The 18,204-nt window shown below is 43.5% G+C and overlaps 1 protein-coding gene and 1 pseudogene across 1 annotated transcript; one reads left to right on the top strand and one right to left on the bottom strand.

Moving 5' to 3' along the window:
• The first annotated feature begins 1,728 nt into the window (after window positions 1–1,728).
• On the top strand, window positions 1,729–4,498 carry LOC123413499 (probable glucan 1,3-beta-glucosidase A). The gene is made up of 8 exons (XM_045106437.1): window positions 1,729–1,970; window positions 2,055–2,174; window positions 2,313–2,498; window positions 2,597–2,758; window positions 2,909–3,087; window positions 3,222–3,371; window positions 3,517–3,878; window positions 4,112–4,498. Exons 1-8 carry the CDS (start codon window positions 1,806–1,808, stop codon window positions 4,303–4,305), a joined length of 1,518 nt encoding a protein of 505 aa, XP_044962372.1. The 5' UTR covers window positions 1,729–1,805; the 3' UTR covers window positions 4,306–4,498.
• A 6,415-nt stretch (window positions 4,499–10,913) lies between these two features.
• Window positions 10,914–15,631, bottom strand: LOC123400259 (annotated as a pseudogene).
• Between the last annotated feature and the right edge of the window lie 2,573 nt (window positions 15,632–18,204).

The following is an 18,204-nucleotide window of genomic DNA, read 5'->3' as shown; positions in this document are numbered from 1 at the left end:
GGCTTCTTCTTGGGAGCTTGGCATTGGTGAGCGGGCTGGTGGATGGCGGTTGGTGGCGGGTGTGGCATCTAGACCTCTCCGGGGATGATGATGGTGGGAGCAATATCGGCGACGCGATAATGGTTGCAATAGTCAGCTCTTCTTCGGCGTGTCCACGGTTTTGCCTCGGTTTGTTTGTTGCTATGGAGTCAAAGCTGCGGTTGTAGGGCCATGCGGTATACGATGACTGGCTTCAGGTAGCCCATTCGACGATCTCCCGTGGTGCCAGCAGTGCCTGGTTTTGTCCTACAGAGTTCACCTTGAGAGTCGGAGCTGCTTTGTCTCACCGTAGGTCGATGTGTCGTTGATAAGGGTGGGCTTTGCCCCGAGTATTTTAGTCTATAAGAGTGGGCTTGACCCTTGTTGTACCGGTTTTTCTCAGTTTTCCGTAATTAATTGAGCAATTATCTTCTACTTATTTAATAGATGAGCTAATCTTTGCCTTCGTTTCGGAAAAAAAAATGGTTGTCACCCTTTCTTCACTGGTTAATCAAGATGTGGTAAAAAAATCCCTTTGTTTCAAAAAATAAAATCCACAGGTGTGGCTTCTTTGAAGAGAAGCATGTAAACTGCACATTGTTTTTAGATGACAACAACAAAGTAAACATGATTTCCATACGACCGCCATCCAAAGAGGCACCTCGTATCATTTTGTGGAGATGAAGAGAAAATCCTTGTTCTCGCTTTGAAATGGGAGATGTTTCTAGGAAATCATTTCGACTGAAGCACTGCACAAAGGAAAATGCAACCTTTGCATGAACAGAATATCAACTCACAAGGGCTGCATGAATTGACTCACCACTAATGTCAAGATATGGGGATAAGAGACAAGCCTATTCCTTATAGGGAAAATATTGACGCGTGTCTAGTAAACTCGTTTAGAGGTAGTACTAGCTTTCCGTTTTATTCGATTAAAATACTCCTTCCGTCTTAAAATAAGTGTCGTTGATCTAGTATAAAATTTATACTAACCTAGTATAAATTTTACGATATTTATTTTAGAATGGAGGGAGTAGTAAATTTTTATAGTCTAGCACCAACTTCGGGCGATGCGAGTCATGGCAGTGTCCTTGGACGTCGTTGCCCTGATTGGAGGCATCTTCGTGAGCGCCTTCACCTCCCTCGTCTTTTGGATCATGAGCTCTCCGACTGAAAACCTCAGATCCAGCCTTAGCCAAAGCGGACGTCGACATCATTCACATTACTTTCCTCTTAGGGGCGTCGTCTTTGAGGCCTAGTTCTCTAACACACATCATTGGCTTGTGTTGCCCTTATGTTTTACCGTTGGCTCGACAGGTTTGCGGCCTTGAGATTGGTGTGGATGCTGAAGCGACGGCTTCAGATTCGCCTTTGATGTTGTAGGGCGTCGTTTCTGATTTTGAACAAAGCCGTTGATCAAATACTTGTGCCGACAAATGGCGAAGTTTTAAGTTTAGCTTCGAAAAGAACATTTGCGGTGTCCGTTTAAAGGTGAGCAGTATATAGATACTTGCCGTGTGGCATGGGGCGGAGATGCATATGTCCGTCGCTGAGTCAAATCGGTTGACGCAGGGTCAAGGATAGTGTACAGTAACATGCTACATACCACCAGTACTTTAGTTGACTTGACTCAGTTGACGCAGGGTCTTCTCCAGCAATTAATCACGGCAGACAGAGAATAATTCACATCTTTTTCTACATATATGTAAGAGGCACATGCAACTTCATCTTAGGCAGCAACAGCTCTTGCCTCTTGGAGCATCGATCTAAGAAGAAGAGGAGAAAAAATGGGAGGGAAGCTTGGGTTGTTGTTTTTGCTCGCGTGGGTCGTCGTGGCCTCCGGCACCGGCGTGTCGCTGCCGATCAAGGCCGTGAACCTTGGTGGGTGGCTGGTGGTGGAAGGCTGGATGACCCACCTGTTCCACGGAGTAGACATGGGCTACGCTCTCATGGTGATCTACTGACAAAGAGCCAACTTGGTATACTTGCTCAAACTAACAATTTACTTTGCGATTGATCGATCCATGGAAACGCAGGACGGTACGCGCGTGACCTTGTGGTCGGCGAGGCAGGGGATGTTCCTGAGCGCCGTCGGCGGCGGCGGGTCCGACGTCGCGGCCAATCAGGGAGAAGCCAAGGACTGGGAGACCCTCAGGGTGAGTGTTGCTTCTTGCCTGCCTCACTCTGTAATCGCTCGGAGTTTTGTTTGCTCGTTAACGATACGAGGCATTGCAGGTTGAGCTTCCTCTTCCACTGACACTAACCATGTGTTGCCCTCTTTCTTGATTAATCAGCTCTGGAGAATGAAGGATTCTGAGGACATGTTCATGATCCGTGTTCACGACGGCCAGTTCGTTGACCTTGATAACAATGGCGGGCTGGTCGCCATTCAGACCTCTCCAGGCCATGCTGGTGAATTCCAGATTGTCAGAAATGCGGGCCTGGCTCGGATCAAGGCGCCAAACGGCAGATTCTTACAGGTACGTACGCCCTGAAAACATTATATTTCTTTCTTTCTTTCTTGAGTTCCAAAACAAATAAAACGATGTCGTGTTCGATTTCTGAAATATATATATAGGTCAAGACAGGGGGCGTAGTTACAGCAGATGGCGATGCAACAAGTGGAAGTTGGAGTGACAGTGATCCGTCTGTTTTTACCATGAAAATAACTGGACAAATGGATGGAGACGCTCAGCTATGCAGCTTCTACGGAGCAGAAAAGACTGTCAGCATCTTACAGGTTGTGTTTTTTCTCACTTGCTCGGTTGGATATTTCCTTTGTATAAATATATAAATATAATTGTAAATATACCACCAGTACTGAAAAGCAGGTTCAGATATTTCATTTCCGGCAAGCGTCAAGGACTTAATTTCACGGGGCTTGTTGCAGGATCACTGGAACACATTCATAACCGAAGAAGACTTTAGATTCATTTCATCAAACGGTCTGAATGCAGTGAGAATTCCAGTGGCCTGGTGGATCACCAAAACAGATGACACTTCCTCCTGTCACCCGCCAAATTATCCAGGCTACCAAGCTATGCTTGACAGGGCTTTTCAGTGGGCAGAGTAAGTTGAGCTCCCCTTAGTTTTGGTTACAACAAACTAAATAGATACCCAAATACTTCACATACTACGTTCCATTAAAAAAAATAAACAAACCTTATGCTGATTGCTGACTCTTTTTGATGCTTTTACTTCAGAAAGTACAACTTGGGTGTCATTGTGGACCTTCATGCAGCACCCTGGTCACAGAACGGGCAATCCCATAGCGCATCAAGAGATGGCACCGTGGGCTGGGGAGACCAAAATATCGACGAGACCGTCAGGGTAATTGAAGGCCTTGCAGCTAGGTGAGTCAAACAATTTGGTTCAGACAGTTGTGTTTTTGGCAAAATTACAGTGCTTCAACTTGCCAGCACAGACAATGTTGTGCTCATGACCGGGAAGCACCACCTAGCTTTCTGACGACACTGATTGTTGTGTTGAACTTGACAGGTATGCTGCCAAGAAAAGCCTTCTGGGAATCGGGCTTCTGAACGAGCCATCGGAGCAAGTGCACATCGACACTCTGAAGAAATACTACAAAGCCGGCTACAACGCCGTGAGGAACCAGGTGAAGCGCGACGATGTGTATGTGATCATGGAAGGCCGGCTCGCAGGTGGCGGCGATTCCGAGATGGCCGACTTTGCCAGGCAGTTCCGGAACTGCGTGCTCGACGTTCATTTCTACAACCTCTATGGCGACATGTTCAACGCCGGCAGGATGAGCGCGGAGCAGAACATACGCTACGTGACCACACACCAGGCTGACCACCTCAAGAGCCTAATAAGGGCAAACGGCGCACTTGTCTTTATTGGTAAGTCGCAACACAACTTTCTTTTTCTTCCCAAAAAATAAGCGCAACACAACTGAAAGCCAGAAACTCGTTATTTGACTAAAACGACGACCAGAATTATGAAATGGAGGTAGTAATTTGGTTTCAGAAGATCAAGCCTGCTGCTACATTAGTTACAGTTGCTTGTTTCAGCATTGATATGTGAATGAATGTATCTGGACTTGGTATGAGAGAACAGGCTGTGGTATGTGCAGGGGAATGGACGGCGGAGTGGAAGGTAGGAGGTGCTTCGCGTGAGGAAAACCAGACATTTGTGGATGCCCAGTTGGATGTATACGGCCAGGCGACGTTCGGATGGGCTTTCTGGACGTACAGTAACCCCAAGGATCCTTACTGGAGCCTTAAGAGTTTGATCAAAGATGGCAACATTACAGTACCACAAAATTAAAGACCGTATTATGAATCGCTCTCGTGGTTTTGGTTGTGTTATATAAGACTTATTAAGACTAGGGGGTCTACGGCTGCGACATTAAATAAAAGCTCTGCAAGTCAGTAACTATGTTAAAATAGTATAATGTCGTGTATTGCCACGGGCTTTTGAAATATTTTGCTGAAATTATATAAATATAATGTATGTTAAATTTTGAATGTAAAGAAAAGATAGCACACCCACAATCAAATAATTATTGAAGTCCCCTACACTTAATGTATATTGATAACAAAAAGGCAATTGCAATGTATACATATAGAGTGGTGGAAGGGTTTGATCCTTGCAATGGGCTTCATTGACTACTTCTTTTTTTACCTTTGAAGTACTCTCCTTTTCTTCCTTCTCCCAACTAAAAATGCTTCTTGATACGATATGTGAATGGATAAATCTAAAACCATACAAAAATATCAAGATATAAAAACATATCTATCGAAGGACATTTCTACAACACATTCGACATAGAAGTTATGGTGTGTGATAGATTGGGAACAAACACAATGATGACTTACCACCAAATCCTATTTACATTAGAGAACATGGTTGTGCTACCAATCTATACGTGCAAGATATCTCTTACTCCCTCCCTCCCTCGGTCTCTCCCCCATCTCCCTCCCTCACTCCCTCCCTCGGTCTCTTCCCCCTCTCACTCCCTCACTCTCTCTCTTGATCTTGAGTGTGTTGCGAGCAGTTTTGTGAGATGGGTCGTTGATGTTGGTGGTGGTGGCAAAGATGAGGATAAACACCGTAAGAGGTTGTTGATGTTCTTGATCGCTTTCCCGTGGTCACTCTCGCCCTACATGGGCTTGAACTTGAAGTTATAGCCTTATAGGATGAAAAAAATATATGAAATGTTCTACAAATATATCATCTTCTATTTAAAACCATAGAAATAGAAATCTTCAATAAGGCCATGAGAAGACATGTAGAAACCAACATAGTACTAAGGTGACTATAGTTCACCACGGACCAGGAAAGACATGAAAGTGAAACTACAGTAATTTGCTTGTAACATTATTTTATTTAGACATGGATTTATTCAAGTCCAAAAATAATAATGATGGACACCGATGTTGTCATAATGCTAATCACAACATCCGTTTGAAAGATTTGCTGCTTTTAGAAAAAGCAAACAAACATAACATGGTTCTGTATAAAATTAGAACTATTGCTTCCTTTTTTGTGAAAATGATCCAGATCTATTTTCCATAAAGTATAAGTAAAAACTTCAACTAAGAATAAAACAAGAAAAGGTTGCCACAACCAATGAACAATGGAGAGATCTTGCAGGATAGCAACCTTTTATCGTTAGAATAAGCAGAAATGAACCATTAAAATCGGTGAATAACTTTAATTATCGAAAGAAAATACAAATAGTTACTACCAAAACAATAGTCAACCACTTCAGAAACCTAGTGTTGTTAAGATGATGTGTAGATAAAATTAGAAATTTTCTCTACACTTTAATCTAGATACATTTCACATGTTGATTAATGTTTTCATAAAGTGGCAGGAGATAATATATTTTGTCATCTTAAACACTGATTGTGACTTCTGAGCCTTGAAACCGCATGTGTATGGCTCAATTGCGCATCGTGTCATGAGTAAGTGTCGGTGTGCTTTCATCAAAGGTCACTATATCCTTGAGGGCCTTGTCGCCCTTCAAGAAATAGTTCACGAGCTCAAGCGTTCAACATAGGCACATAGCAAGCCATTTTGCTAAAGATAGGATTTAAAAAGGCCTATGACTGGGTTAACTGGGGTCTGCGAGGGAAGTGTTGATGTGGAAGGGTTTCGATGAAGCTTGGGTGCACCTGTCATGCAACTGGTCATGGGACACCAGACTTTGATTGCTATCATTCGGGAAATAAGACATTTCTTGTGTAACAAGAGAGGTCTTCATCAAGGCGAACCACTCTCTTCGCTTCTTTTTAATTTCATTGTAGATGCTTTTGTCTTATGTTTGACAGGGCCAAACTTGCCGGTCACATTAAGGGGGTTATGGCCCACATTATGGGGGAGGGTCGTAGTTGCAATACATTAATGGCACAATGTTGTTGTTTGAACTTGGCCAACACAATATTGCCACGGCGAACCTGTTGTTATTGTGCTTTGAGGCCATGCTAGGCATAAAAACATCCACAAGTGTGAGGTCATTTCCATGGGGATGGAAATCAATGACGGAAGGTGTGTTGGAGACCTCTTTAATTGTAAGTTCGGGGATTTCCCAATTAAGAACTTAGGGCACCAAATCTACACCAAAAAACTCTCAATAGAAGAATGGGAGCCTATGTACTTCAAGGTAGCAGCTAGGGTTTTCTCGTGGCACGGGAAATTTATGTCGTGCAGTGCTATATTAATTTTAACTAGCTAGGGTTTGCTAGTAGCATTTTCTTGTTTCTCCTTATTGATGGGTTTAATGCTAGATTAGATACTCCTCATTCTCGGTTCTTTTTGAAGGGGTCGAAAATAATCGAAAGTATCATATAGTCAAATGGGCGGTTGTTTGTCATCCCAAAAATCAGTGTGGGCTGGGGGTGATTAACTCAAAGCTTATGAATGTTGCACGTCACGTCTTTGTGTTGATCTTTTCAAAGCCAAATACTTCCCCAATGGACTCTTTTTTGAATCTAATGTCGGCAAATTGCCTTTTTGGAATGGCATCCAGGTATTAAAACCAGCCTTTACCTTCGAGGCAAAGTTCAAGACCAATGACGACCCACCTATTCAATTTAGTTTGATTCCTATTTACTCCATCCGTCACAGTTTAGAAGGCATGCACGTATACCTAGATCATCAATTTAACTTATATAAAATATATTATTTAACATAAAAATTATATCATTAGAAAATAAAACATCGAGAGTTTCTAATGCTATATTTTTTGTTATATATGTCTTTCATTAAATTGATCAAATTAACGACTTAGGTACGTGTGTCGGATTTGTAAACCGGGACGGAGGGAGTAGATACGCAACTGCTCTGAATGGAGTTCCAAAAGTCTTTTCGAGACCGTCGTGAACCCAGATATCTCCATGGCAGCGGCCTTGCAGTTATCGACGCCTGACATGGCATTTCGCATGGAACTATATCCCCATGAGAAGGAATATTGGGAGTCCTTGTGCACTAAAGTTTGTGTCGTTGGCCTATCCAACGGTCCGGACCGGGTGTTGTGGCACCTTACCTCCTAGGGGCAAATCTTGGTTAAATCATTGTACTCCCTCCGTCACGGTTTAGAAGGCACGGTTAAATTTACGTGCATTTTCACAATAGATAAAGTTTAAGACGCGTTGCATTTACTCCTAGCAGAGAAGTGGTACTTCGTTATACTACTTTTATATGCATGCGTAGTGTGAATGCTATTTTTCAGCCCATCTTAGAGTCAATCAATAACCACTTAGGTTTCTGAGAATTTTCAAACACACCTTTTAAGGCTGGCAATAGTGGGAGTAACTTAGGTAGTATCATATACTTGGGACTAGCAAACATGCTGATGTGGCAGACAACTAAAGAGGAGAGAGGGTTAGAGTAACATAGGTAGCTATTATAACATGTTAAATACTATGCTAGTATGTGTCATGCATGTTAATAAATAAGGTCATCTATGATACTAGTTTATGATACTATGCATTATGAAGGTAGTATCATATGCATGATACTACTTTTGATACTCTCCACTGTGACCAGCCTAAACCATGACGGAGGTAAAAGTACACTAGATTAACTAGGGGTAACAGTCTTCATATTGCGACGGGGCGTTGGAATTAGGAAAGCCAGAATTCTTGTGAAGGTTAAAAAAAATTATGTGGCAAATGTTCCGCTATCGCCTTCCATGTTCGGACAACTTGGCTAAACGTGTCCGTCCTTTCGAAGACAAATGCTCCATTTGTAGGGTCCTGGAGGACGCTAATCACGTATTCTTTTATGGGGGGTGATCTGCGCGGGCGCGTCGGTCCATATTTTTGGCCGGTCGCGTGCGGGCCGCAAGATCCACCAATCCCGCGTCGTCCGCACCGTTTGATCCGCATGCAACATTTTCCTTCCTATGCAGTAAAATTTTAATGTCATGCAACAATTTTTTCAACGGTTACAACAAAAAATAAAATTTGTAGGAAAAAATTATCTACGTGATCGTAGCAAAAAAACGAAGCTGATGGTACGTGGTAGCAAAAGTCAAACACCGGTTGTAACAAAAATTTACGTGACCTGTATGCAACTTTTTAGTGAACGGTTGCAGTAAAACATGATGACGATTATAGCAAAAATTAACACGGTTGTAGCAAAAAGTAAAAAACATCGATTGTAACATAAAACCTTGACGAACTAGAGTTGCAACCAAACGAATATGTAGCTTTTTTACTGAGACAAAATATAGTAAAAAAACGCTTGCAGCAAAAATGACGCAGGTTGCAACATATTTAAACGAAAAATGTTGCATCCATTGATCGAAGAAGCGCGCGGATGCGAAAAATGTTGCAAGGGCCCGCGCGCGTCAGGGGGCGACCGACGGTTCGGCCGGCGCGCGGGTGGAAAACGATTCCCTTCTTTTATTGCAACCTTGCCAAATTCGATTGGAGTTCTATTAGGAAGGCCGTCGGGGTGGTTTGGAATCCCTCGTCTTGTGTTGATATTCTTTCCTGCTTAACTCCTGTGAGTGCTAAGCGCATTACGTGGAATTGTGTTGGGGACACTTCTTTGGTCTCCCGGGCGAGGGGCTCTTCCCATCGCATCCGGCTGGCTGCGTTTTCAAATGCACATACTCTCTTTTTGCGGCAATCGGGTCCATTGGAGAGACGTTAGGAAGCTGAGGCCATGCAGGCGACATTGCATCGACTTGTTCGTATCAACAACATCGCCAGAGGACTTGGTTTTCGTCCGAATTTTTTGTTAATTAACTGAACAATTTTCTTCTTCTTAATTAATCGACGAGGCAAGACTTTTGCCTCTCTTTTAAAAAAGAACATCGTCAGAGCACGTCTAGTTGCTTCTTATGGTATCTTCAATAGCTGTAAGATAGTTGTTGATAAACTTTACCACCTAGGATATATGATGATGTGGCAACAAATAGATAAAGAAAGAGAGGCAAATTGTATGTAGATTAACCAACAACTCTTGCACAAGCTTCAAAGTTAAATATAGAGGAATTTCATTATTCGCTCTTCTCTTATTGGATAATTTAGATGCAATCATTGAAGTCGTTGTATGATCCCTTGTTGGTTGATGACATGGATAATTTTATTAACAAAACTACATACAAACTATTGAAGATGTCCTTAGGAGAGTGAAGACTTTTGTCCTCTTGAGCTGCGTGCTCTTTCCGGAGCCATCTAAGATGGATATTTCCTGTCTTATCTGCACTTTATTTGCGAACCTTGTTTTACACCGTATGTGTGTGGGCTTTATTAATTTAAAGTCAGGAGCCTCTAGTATCTTCATTCTAAAAAATGTGCACGGAAGACACCGAGGGAGCTCCAGCCGCCGACAACACAATGGGGTTGTGGCTAGGTGCGGGCGGTGTTGCTGGCATGGTGGTGGTGCGGCACGGCGACATGCGACTCAGGCGGAAGGCGACAGAGGGGAGATGGTGGCCGGCAGCACGACAACCGACTCAGACAGTTTCCCTATGCCAGCGGTGCACCCATGGGAAGATAATGCGATTTTGGCGATGCGGCGATCGCGTGTGGCAAGGCGGGCGACGGACTGGCAGTGGTACATCTTGGTGTGAAAACTCAAGTGATTGGCTCCCGCCATGATGGATTAGATTAAAGAGGGGGATACATCTTCCCTACAACAATAATCTCTTGTGAGAGGAAAGTTGTTGGAGATGCTATTGGGGTTAATTAGCCGGAGAAAGAACAATAGTCGTGGAATGCAGATCAGAAGGAGAAAAACAAGCTGATCAAAATGATTCCTTTTTCAACCGCGTGACGTATAGTCGGTCCCATTTGATGTGTACTAGTGGTTGGGGCGCACCCCTGATGCGTCGTCTGAGTGGAAACTCTACGGTGCCACGTAGGTGGCGCCTATTTCAGTTTGTTTTTTTGCGTTGTGTTTGGCACATGTTTGGCCTCCAATGACCTTAACCACAATAATTAGCAACCAATAAAGCTTATAATGTCCCAGTGGTTGTTATCTCAAAGGGCCCGACACCAAACTTCATTAAAATACAAGAAATATTTTAAAGGATAAGTTATAAGAGAATAGAAATTTGCAGGGTAAATATTAAAGAAAACAGTGATACAACTCTATACATAGCCCGAGAGAGCATGATGATTACACTACCCACATAATAAACTCTCAACAGTGAGAAAACAACGAGAACATGATTCAAAACAAGACAAGCAGCTTGCAGCTCTCGAGGATACCTCATCAATGATATAGCCTCAAACTCCCAGTCGGCAAAATTATATTATGTCAAAGATCGTGACATTGTGTTCTTTCCAAAAAAACATCAATTCACTGATGTTGTTTGCAACATATCCCTGTGAATATGAGAAGATCCATCGTTATGCGGAATTTTGTGTGTGCAATTTGACAAGTCTCCACTTGGTACCAAGTTGCAGTAGTCTTTACAGGTCACACTTCGTGATGTGTATGTGCTCTCTTATTATTATACAGCCTTCAGGGACATCTGTTCAAGTTATCAGGAGAAATATTGCTATTTAAGAATTCAGTGATGGCTTGTAATAGGGAGCTTAGGTGATGAATAATGGGTTAAACCCTCTCTCTTGTAGAACACTATTTGGTTAATCATTAAAGCATTATCATACTTGCCGCCAGCCTTTTTGGCCCCAGCTTCCTCAAATATATCAAATCAGCTATAATTCCTGGAAATAGTGAAGCTCACATTTTTCCTCCTCAAGAATGTGCACCATGACAATGTATACAGAATCAAAAAAATAGTAAGTCAAAATCTAGATAAGAATAGAGTTACTATACACGTATTACTCAAATGTTCAATGAGTTATGTCTAGAGTAGTTATAATAAAGTAGAAGACACATAAAGGTCAGTAAGAGAACGCGATGTTTACCTCTCTAACAACTGATAAGGATCCTTCACGAGTTTATGCTTCCCATCGATCCAAAGTGAATACCGCACAGCCGATGAAGTAATAATTTTGGAAACTATTTGGGGAATATATCCCAAGGGGTTTAGTTGAATCATCATCACATGGAAAATTCATGATTAGAAAAACAATTCGTTGATCCTAACTCACATTAAGCATAGCATCGTCCTCTCGTCTTTTAACAAAACAGAAAAACTCGTGTGCAGTTAAGAAACTTTTTTACATACTGACCCAATGCAAAAAAGAATGAGAACATGTGGAACAATTATCTACATGGATAAGAGTGCATGTTGCTTTTGGAAGATTGCATAGAATTATCTTTACAAGTAACTTCTAGTTTACATTGCTCGTTAAGATGAATTTTAACCTATGCATAATCTCCATGCGAGAAGTAACTGGCACTTCAAAGATTTAATTAGGAAAATAAAATAACCAAATGTACAGCCCAAGTACCTTTCTGTTCTGCCACACATCTAAATAAGTAAAATTGTGCATAACAACCATCCTCCACAGCCCAATTCTTTTCTTATTATGAACAATAATAGTCTTCTTGATTGCAGCTTTTGTTTCCTCATATAGAAACATAAAGAAGCAACCAATATCTTTTGAAAAACTACTGATGTTTTATTGTTATTGCATTATATCATAATTCCCCAAGAAAACACAAATAAGAAAGTTCACACACGATATGCAATTAGCACCGACACTGAATGATGACATATAAATATAATTGGCATAGAAAATAGGATATAGTTACCAAAAATACGAGAAGCAACAACTCTCCCCTAGCACTGCCGCATCTCAGACAGACCAACTTCATCTACATGGAATGCAGTATTGAGACTAGGTATCCCCCCTCACAAATCTTAAATAAAGAAAAGATTAGTGATACAACACACAATGATCATATAAACGTAAAAGAGTGAGTTATACAAGGACATACCCACAATGTACTGTGACCGATTCTTTTATGTCATAAGACATATCTCGTTGTTCCAGAAATGGATAACCACAAAAAAAGAACAACCATTGGACTCTTTGAGTACCAAATTGTCTTCAGACAGATGAGCAGCTAGCATCCATGCCACGGCCTAGTCAAGAGGCATATAATAAACATGACATGCTACACAAGTTTAAATAATATGATTGGATTCACAACTTCTTTGCAACTCTAAATTGGACTGATGAGAAACTTACATCGTGGTTCAGTGCATTTCCTATCAATAGGTGGGGGTGAAAATGAGAAAAATTCACAAGGATGGTGCTCTAGACGCATAGCTGGTACAAAACTACGTGAAAGATCCCGGACATTTTCATGACCAATGTCCAACTGTTTCCCTGTCAGTGATGTTGTATTCAACCCATTTCGACTGAAAGAAGGCATCCATACAGGATTTACAAAGCTCTAGTCATGATAAAAAAAATCCCAGCATGGTCTCGGTACCAGGTGCTGCAACTTCTACAACCTACGAGAAGAAGACTTTGTGGTTCAGTACTCAAAGATACATAAGTAAAAAACCTAGAAATATTACCACAAATAAAGGTTATGCTTTGTTACAAACTAAAAAGTAGATTAGATAAATTTATCTATTACTCAAAACATAATGTTTAATAGATAACATTCCATGCAAACAACATACGAAAAGAAATACAATGTTGATCTATAAGGGTTAGACAAACAAATATTAAGTAGAATCATCAACATCTACTACATACATGTCACCAAGAGCTTGGAAGAAACTATACTAATTATGGCCCCTTGCTGTAAGAAGCATATGCAACAGATTTACAGAACTTTTGGTATTTAAACTTTAGAATATATTCAACATAAAACTTCTTCTAAATTATTCCCAACCATTGGCCTCGAATCCGAATTATGTGGTCGCATGACAATCTACATGTGTCATCTTCTCCTCAATTTGCAAGCTTCAGAAACAAAAGTGAGCTTGGCCATTGTTTCACACCCTACAAATGTGTCAACTTGTATTCAGTTAATATCTAAGCATAACTAATTACTCAAGGGTAGTAGCAGTGATAAAGAAACTTTATTTTCCATTGTCTTCTAATCGTAAGTAATTACATAGAGTCGCTATGAGCATTAAAAAATACAATTCCTCTGTCATGTAAACATAACAAAGTACGCATCACAAGTGAGACTAGTAAAAGTTGGGGAGATGAGATGATGCTTAGTAGCTACTCTTTGACAATTAAATTAACAATAGAACCAATGTATTATGGTATTCAAAGAGGTAAATAACGGTAATCAAATAGATGATTTATGGCTAGGTCTGTAACAAAAGGGACCGGAAGTGTAGCGGATCCTTGCTCAAGCCGGAGTTCGCTAGTATGTACCTACTATAACCGAACAAAGCGAGGGGGGTGACCTATATAAAACAAATAATTCATTATTAACAACACACATACCAAAGTACCAAATCATTGTGCTGCTATTAGCAATAAATGGGAAGGAGGATGCATGATATCGTGATCTCAGTTGGGGTAAATATACTCACGGAAAGCGTGAGGAGCTCGGGCATTTGGATGGTGACGATGTCCTTTGGTGCTCATGTTGGTGCCTATCAACTTGCTTTACTAGCACAAACCATGATATATGGGCCTCATGTCCTCCCCTCTGATCTGCACTAATTTCTAGTTACTTCGAGGCCGACTATGACAAGTATTATCAAATTTATGTAGTTAGCAATAGGAAATCAATATATATACATATCCGTGGATTCGCCTCCTTAATTTTCTAGTCCTCTGTTTCCTCCTCTATTTTGTCTTGCTTGTCTTGTGCAACCCCCTCATCTTTAGATTCTGATCGCTCTGGAAAGCAAAAGTGCGAAAGGAAACAATGAGTGTGTATCAGTCTGTAGCATAGCAATGAACTAATAAGATGAAATGGAATCAACGAGAGGAGATCAAGGAAACAAATTAACTATAAATACTGGAAATAGAGAAATAGATTACCAGCATGTCTTTAAAGATTTTGACAGAGGATGCCTCATCCATATGGTGGTAGAAGACGCAATGACCCTCCTATGCAGTGGATGTCCTCCACATGGATTGAGGGGAGTGGCAAGAGAGAAGGGATTGTGCCACGACTAGCCACGAGCCACCGCTCCATGAAGGCCAATAGCACAAGGGTCGTTGCCGTGGTCCACCCCACCTTCGTTTTTCTTCTTCCTCCGTACCAAGTGTTGGGGATATTCCCCATGGTTTGACCCGGCCAGGAGGTATGACCTGACCCATCACTTGACGGATCACGGGTCATTTTGCTTACCGGGTCGACCTGGACGACAAGGCCTAAGGACTAGTATGCAACCCAGAGGAAGGCGGCTCATGAAGAGGCCTGGAGGGTCGGCTCGTAGAGAAGGTCCAAGAAGAGGAAAGGTTCCCTCACAAGGGAAGCAAGACCCAGACTAGGATTTAACTTGTAATAGAGACTTGTTGTAGTCTTACTAGGACTCTAAATGCAAGCATGTTCCTTCAACTTATATAAGAAGGGGCAAGGCACCCCAAGAGGGGAGGATATTATAAATAGACAGATTAGAAACCCTCGAGACTAGAGGTAGCGAAATAGCATCCTTGTAATCGAGATCATCATCGCCATCAATATCAATAAGGTAGGATGTAGGCTTTTACCTCCACCACGAGGGGCCGAACGTGGGTAAAACTCGTGTCTCTCGATTTCGACCAACCCCGTTCAAGCTACCACCTATTTGTGATGGCCTCACATCTAAGCTATCTTACGAGGACATCTGCCGTAACAAAACCACGACACCAAGGCAAGGAACAACTGCTCCACCACCTCATTTGAGCGCGGGCGTGCACACACACACACACCTATTGCCCCTCTCGTACCCCCCCCCCCCTTCCTTGATCCGCGGTGTTCACAACTACTACTAGGGCTCGGTGGTGGTGGTGGTGGTGGCCAGCATCGCACCTATGGAGGGAAGACGATGTAGGCCGGTAGCATGTGCAATAGGATGGAGACCTCATCAGACAGTGGAAGCAATGGCAGCGGGTGTTCCACCTTCGTCGAGAGTTGCTCCTAGCGCGAGCTGGGGAGGATAGGGTGACAGAGCGTAGGAGCGGTGTGAGATCGGCACCAGGGCAGTGCGAGCTCGTGCACCAGATGCGGCCGTCGTCGCCCGCTCGCTTTGGCCATCGTTCGCTGCACCACCATACGAGTTTCCTACGACACTAGAGAGGCGCATCGCCTTCTTGCCACAGACAACCAGAGCTTCTCATGATAGAGATTCGGGGCTCATGGGGGTAAGAGGAGGGGCTCGGGGTAAGGGTGGGAGCCAAGGAGGGACGGGATGGCGGCACAAGGAGGATCGAGGGAGAGGGGGGCAACGGCAATAGGAAGGGGTTCATGGGGGTGGCGCGGGCTAGGTCATTCCCCATCGCCCATCTCAATCTCATTTATTTACCCTTCTTTGTTTTTTGGGACAATTACATTTGAGACCCTAGTTGTGTCACACCCGTTTGATTTGCCCCTAAATTCAAAAAACCCTCGTTTATGTCCAAGCTCGTTTGCTCCTCTTATGTTTTTGCCCTTTTATTGTTTGACCGTCGCTTTGAAAACTTCATAACAAATTCATACAAATTCAAATAAGATATCAAAAGGCCACGAAAAACATCACCTATATCTCAATGTCATTTACATTCATGACAAAAGTGCTCGAAAATCTACATCTGAATTTGAGCTCAAAAGATGTCATCCTGAATGGTAAAATCCAAAAAAAATGAAAAAAAATTAGTACCAAACACGGACAAATCTTTTGAGAGATTGCAAAGTTTCATGAGGGAATGACATTTGTGGAAGTCGTGGAAAAAAAATCAACACCCCACAATGTTTTTGTTTTGGAACATCAATTTTGTTTTATTTTTTCATGATTTCCATGAATGTCATTCCATGATGAAACTTTCCAATTACCCAAAACATTTGACAATGTTTGCCACTAAAAAATAGAATAATTTTTTCCAATTTTTTTTTTAGATTTTACTATTCATGCTCACATCATATAAGCTCAAATTGAGATGGGACTTTTCAGCACTTTTGTCATGAATTTAAATGACATGCAGATATAGTTGATGTTTTTCCGAACATTTTGATATCTTATTTGAATTTTTTCTAAGTTAGTATGAATTCATTATGAAGTTTTCCAACTGACAGTCAAGCGGTCGAAGGGCAAAAGGGAGCAAACGAGCTTGGATAGAAACGAGAGTTTTTTAAATTTAGGGGAAAATCAAATGGATTTGACACAACTAGGGGCTCAAATATATTTGTTCCTTGTTTTTTATCCACCTACACACACTGCGCCTCGCCACAGTAAAAATGCGACGACGTGGATGCTTCCAGCAATAGCCCCTTTGCCTGCACCTTATTGTGTTTGGTGTACCTTTTACGGGAATGTTACCTGATTGGCGTTCTCTTGGAGGTGGTTGCAAATGAACGGGTTTTCTGCTCGTAGATTTCGTTGCGCTGCGAGATGAAACCATGATGGTTTTCAAAAGAAAAAACCTTTCTCTAAAGAAACTGTCATATTGTTCAGAAGAAACTGCCAGCAAAAACGTTTGCAAATGCCACCTCTTCGAATCAAGATAGAGGAGCAACTCCGAAAAAAACCGTGTCGTTCCCGCGAGCGATGGGGGGAAACCCTCACCGTCGCCGGTCCTAGCCCCTGTACCCTGCTGCTCTCTCCTCACCGCCACCGCACTCACTGGCGGGCAAAGCCCGGCCGGCCGCGACGACGGCGGGGCCTCCTCTCATCTTTGAACGGTGGTGGGCGGCGCGGGACGATCTCGCTGGTTGGGGACGCGATGCTTCATGGGGCACGACGACGCAGGGTGTTGCTGCCCCGGGGTGGTGGGCTACGTGCGCTGGTTGTCGGGGTTGCCCCCGTGGTGGCAGAGGCGGCGGTGCGGGCGTGACGGCAGCGGAGGACCAAATTGGGATCTGGGTCTGGGGGCTCTCCTCTGGCTGGCGGCACAGGGGTTGGCCATGATCGGGCGTGGTCTTGGCGTTGTTGTAGACCGCTATGGAATGCGACCAGCTGCTCCATGCGGCTGCTCCCGGCGCTGCGGTGGTCCTCGGTGGATTTGGGCTGCCACGGCATAGTGGGAGCCCATGGTGGTGGCATGGGTCGGCTCATGGCGGCGGTGTTGCATTGGCATGTTTCAACTCATGGTGGTGTGGAGGTCATGGCGCAGCGGCCGCTGGGCTCTCCGGCGTCGGCTCGTCTGCGTGCGGCCCTTGGGGATGCTGTTGGTCTCTCTCGTGGATGCAAGTTGTGTCGGTCCGGCTCCTCGCACCTTGAGCGAGTGGCTGTTTTGGGTGAGGTGCTAATCCAGGTGGGAGCCCAGGTTGGGCGCCAGGGGTGACGTTTAGAGAGGTAGTGGGAGAGATGGATGGCGCTGATGCGGTCGGGCCACCCCTCACCGGCAGGGGTGCCGGACATTGACGTTGTACGCTCCTGCCTCGCCTCTTCTCCGACCTGTTCGCTCCCTCATCGATTTGGCCGTTCCGGTCACTCGCGGCTCTGTCGGTGGTTGAAGCTTGCCGGTCGGCTCATCACCTACAGCAATGGAGGACCTTTCAGGCGTCTTGTTTCTTGGGCGGTGGCCCAGGTGATGGGAGCCGTGGTGCTCGTGGGCTGAGGCCGCGACTCAGGTGTGGGTGGCTAGCAGTCATGGTCGCGTGGGCGGTGTGGTGGTAGGTGTTTCATCGTCCTACCGAAGGCGGAGTATGCTTACCGGGGTGAAAACCCTGTCTGGTTTAGGC

This window comes from Hordeum vulgare, chromosome 1H (assembly GCF_904849725.1).
Source record: "Hordeum vulgare subsp. vulgare chromosome 1H, MorexV3_pseudomolecules_assembly, whole genome shotgun sequence".
Taxonomy (NCBI): Eukaryota; Viridiplantae; Streptophyta; class Magnoliopsida; order Poales; family Poaceae; genus Hordeum; species Hordeum vulgare.
The sequence above is the reverse complement of the archived record's forward strand: the minus strand, read 5'-3'. Positions and strand labels throughout refer to the sequence as shown.

Coding starts and splice junctions, on each gene's coding strand:
- LOC123413499 (XM_045106437.1), top strand. CDS start 1,806: ATGGGAGGGAAGCTTGGGTTGTTGTTTTTGCTCGCGTGGGTCGTCGTG. Junction 2,499..2,596: donor CAAACGGCAGATTCTTACAG/GTACGTACGCCC, acceptor ATATATATATAG/GTCAAGACAGGGGGCGTAGT. Junction 3,879..4,111: donor CGGCGCACTTGTCTTTATTG/GTAAGTCGCAAC, acceptor TGGTATGTGCAG/GGGAATGGACGGCGGAGTGG.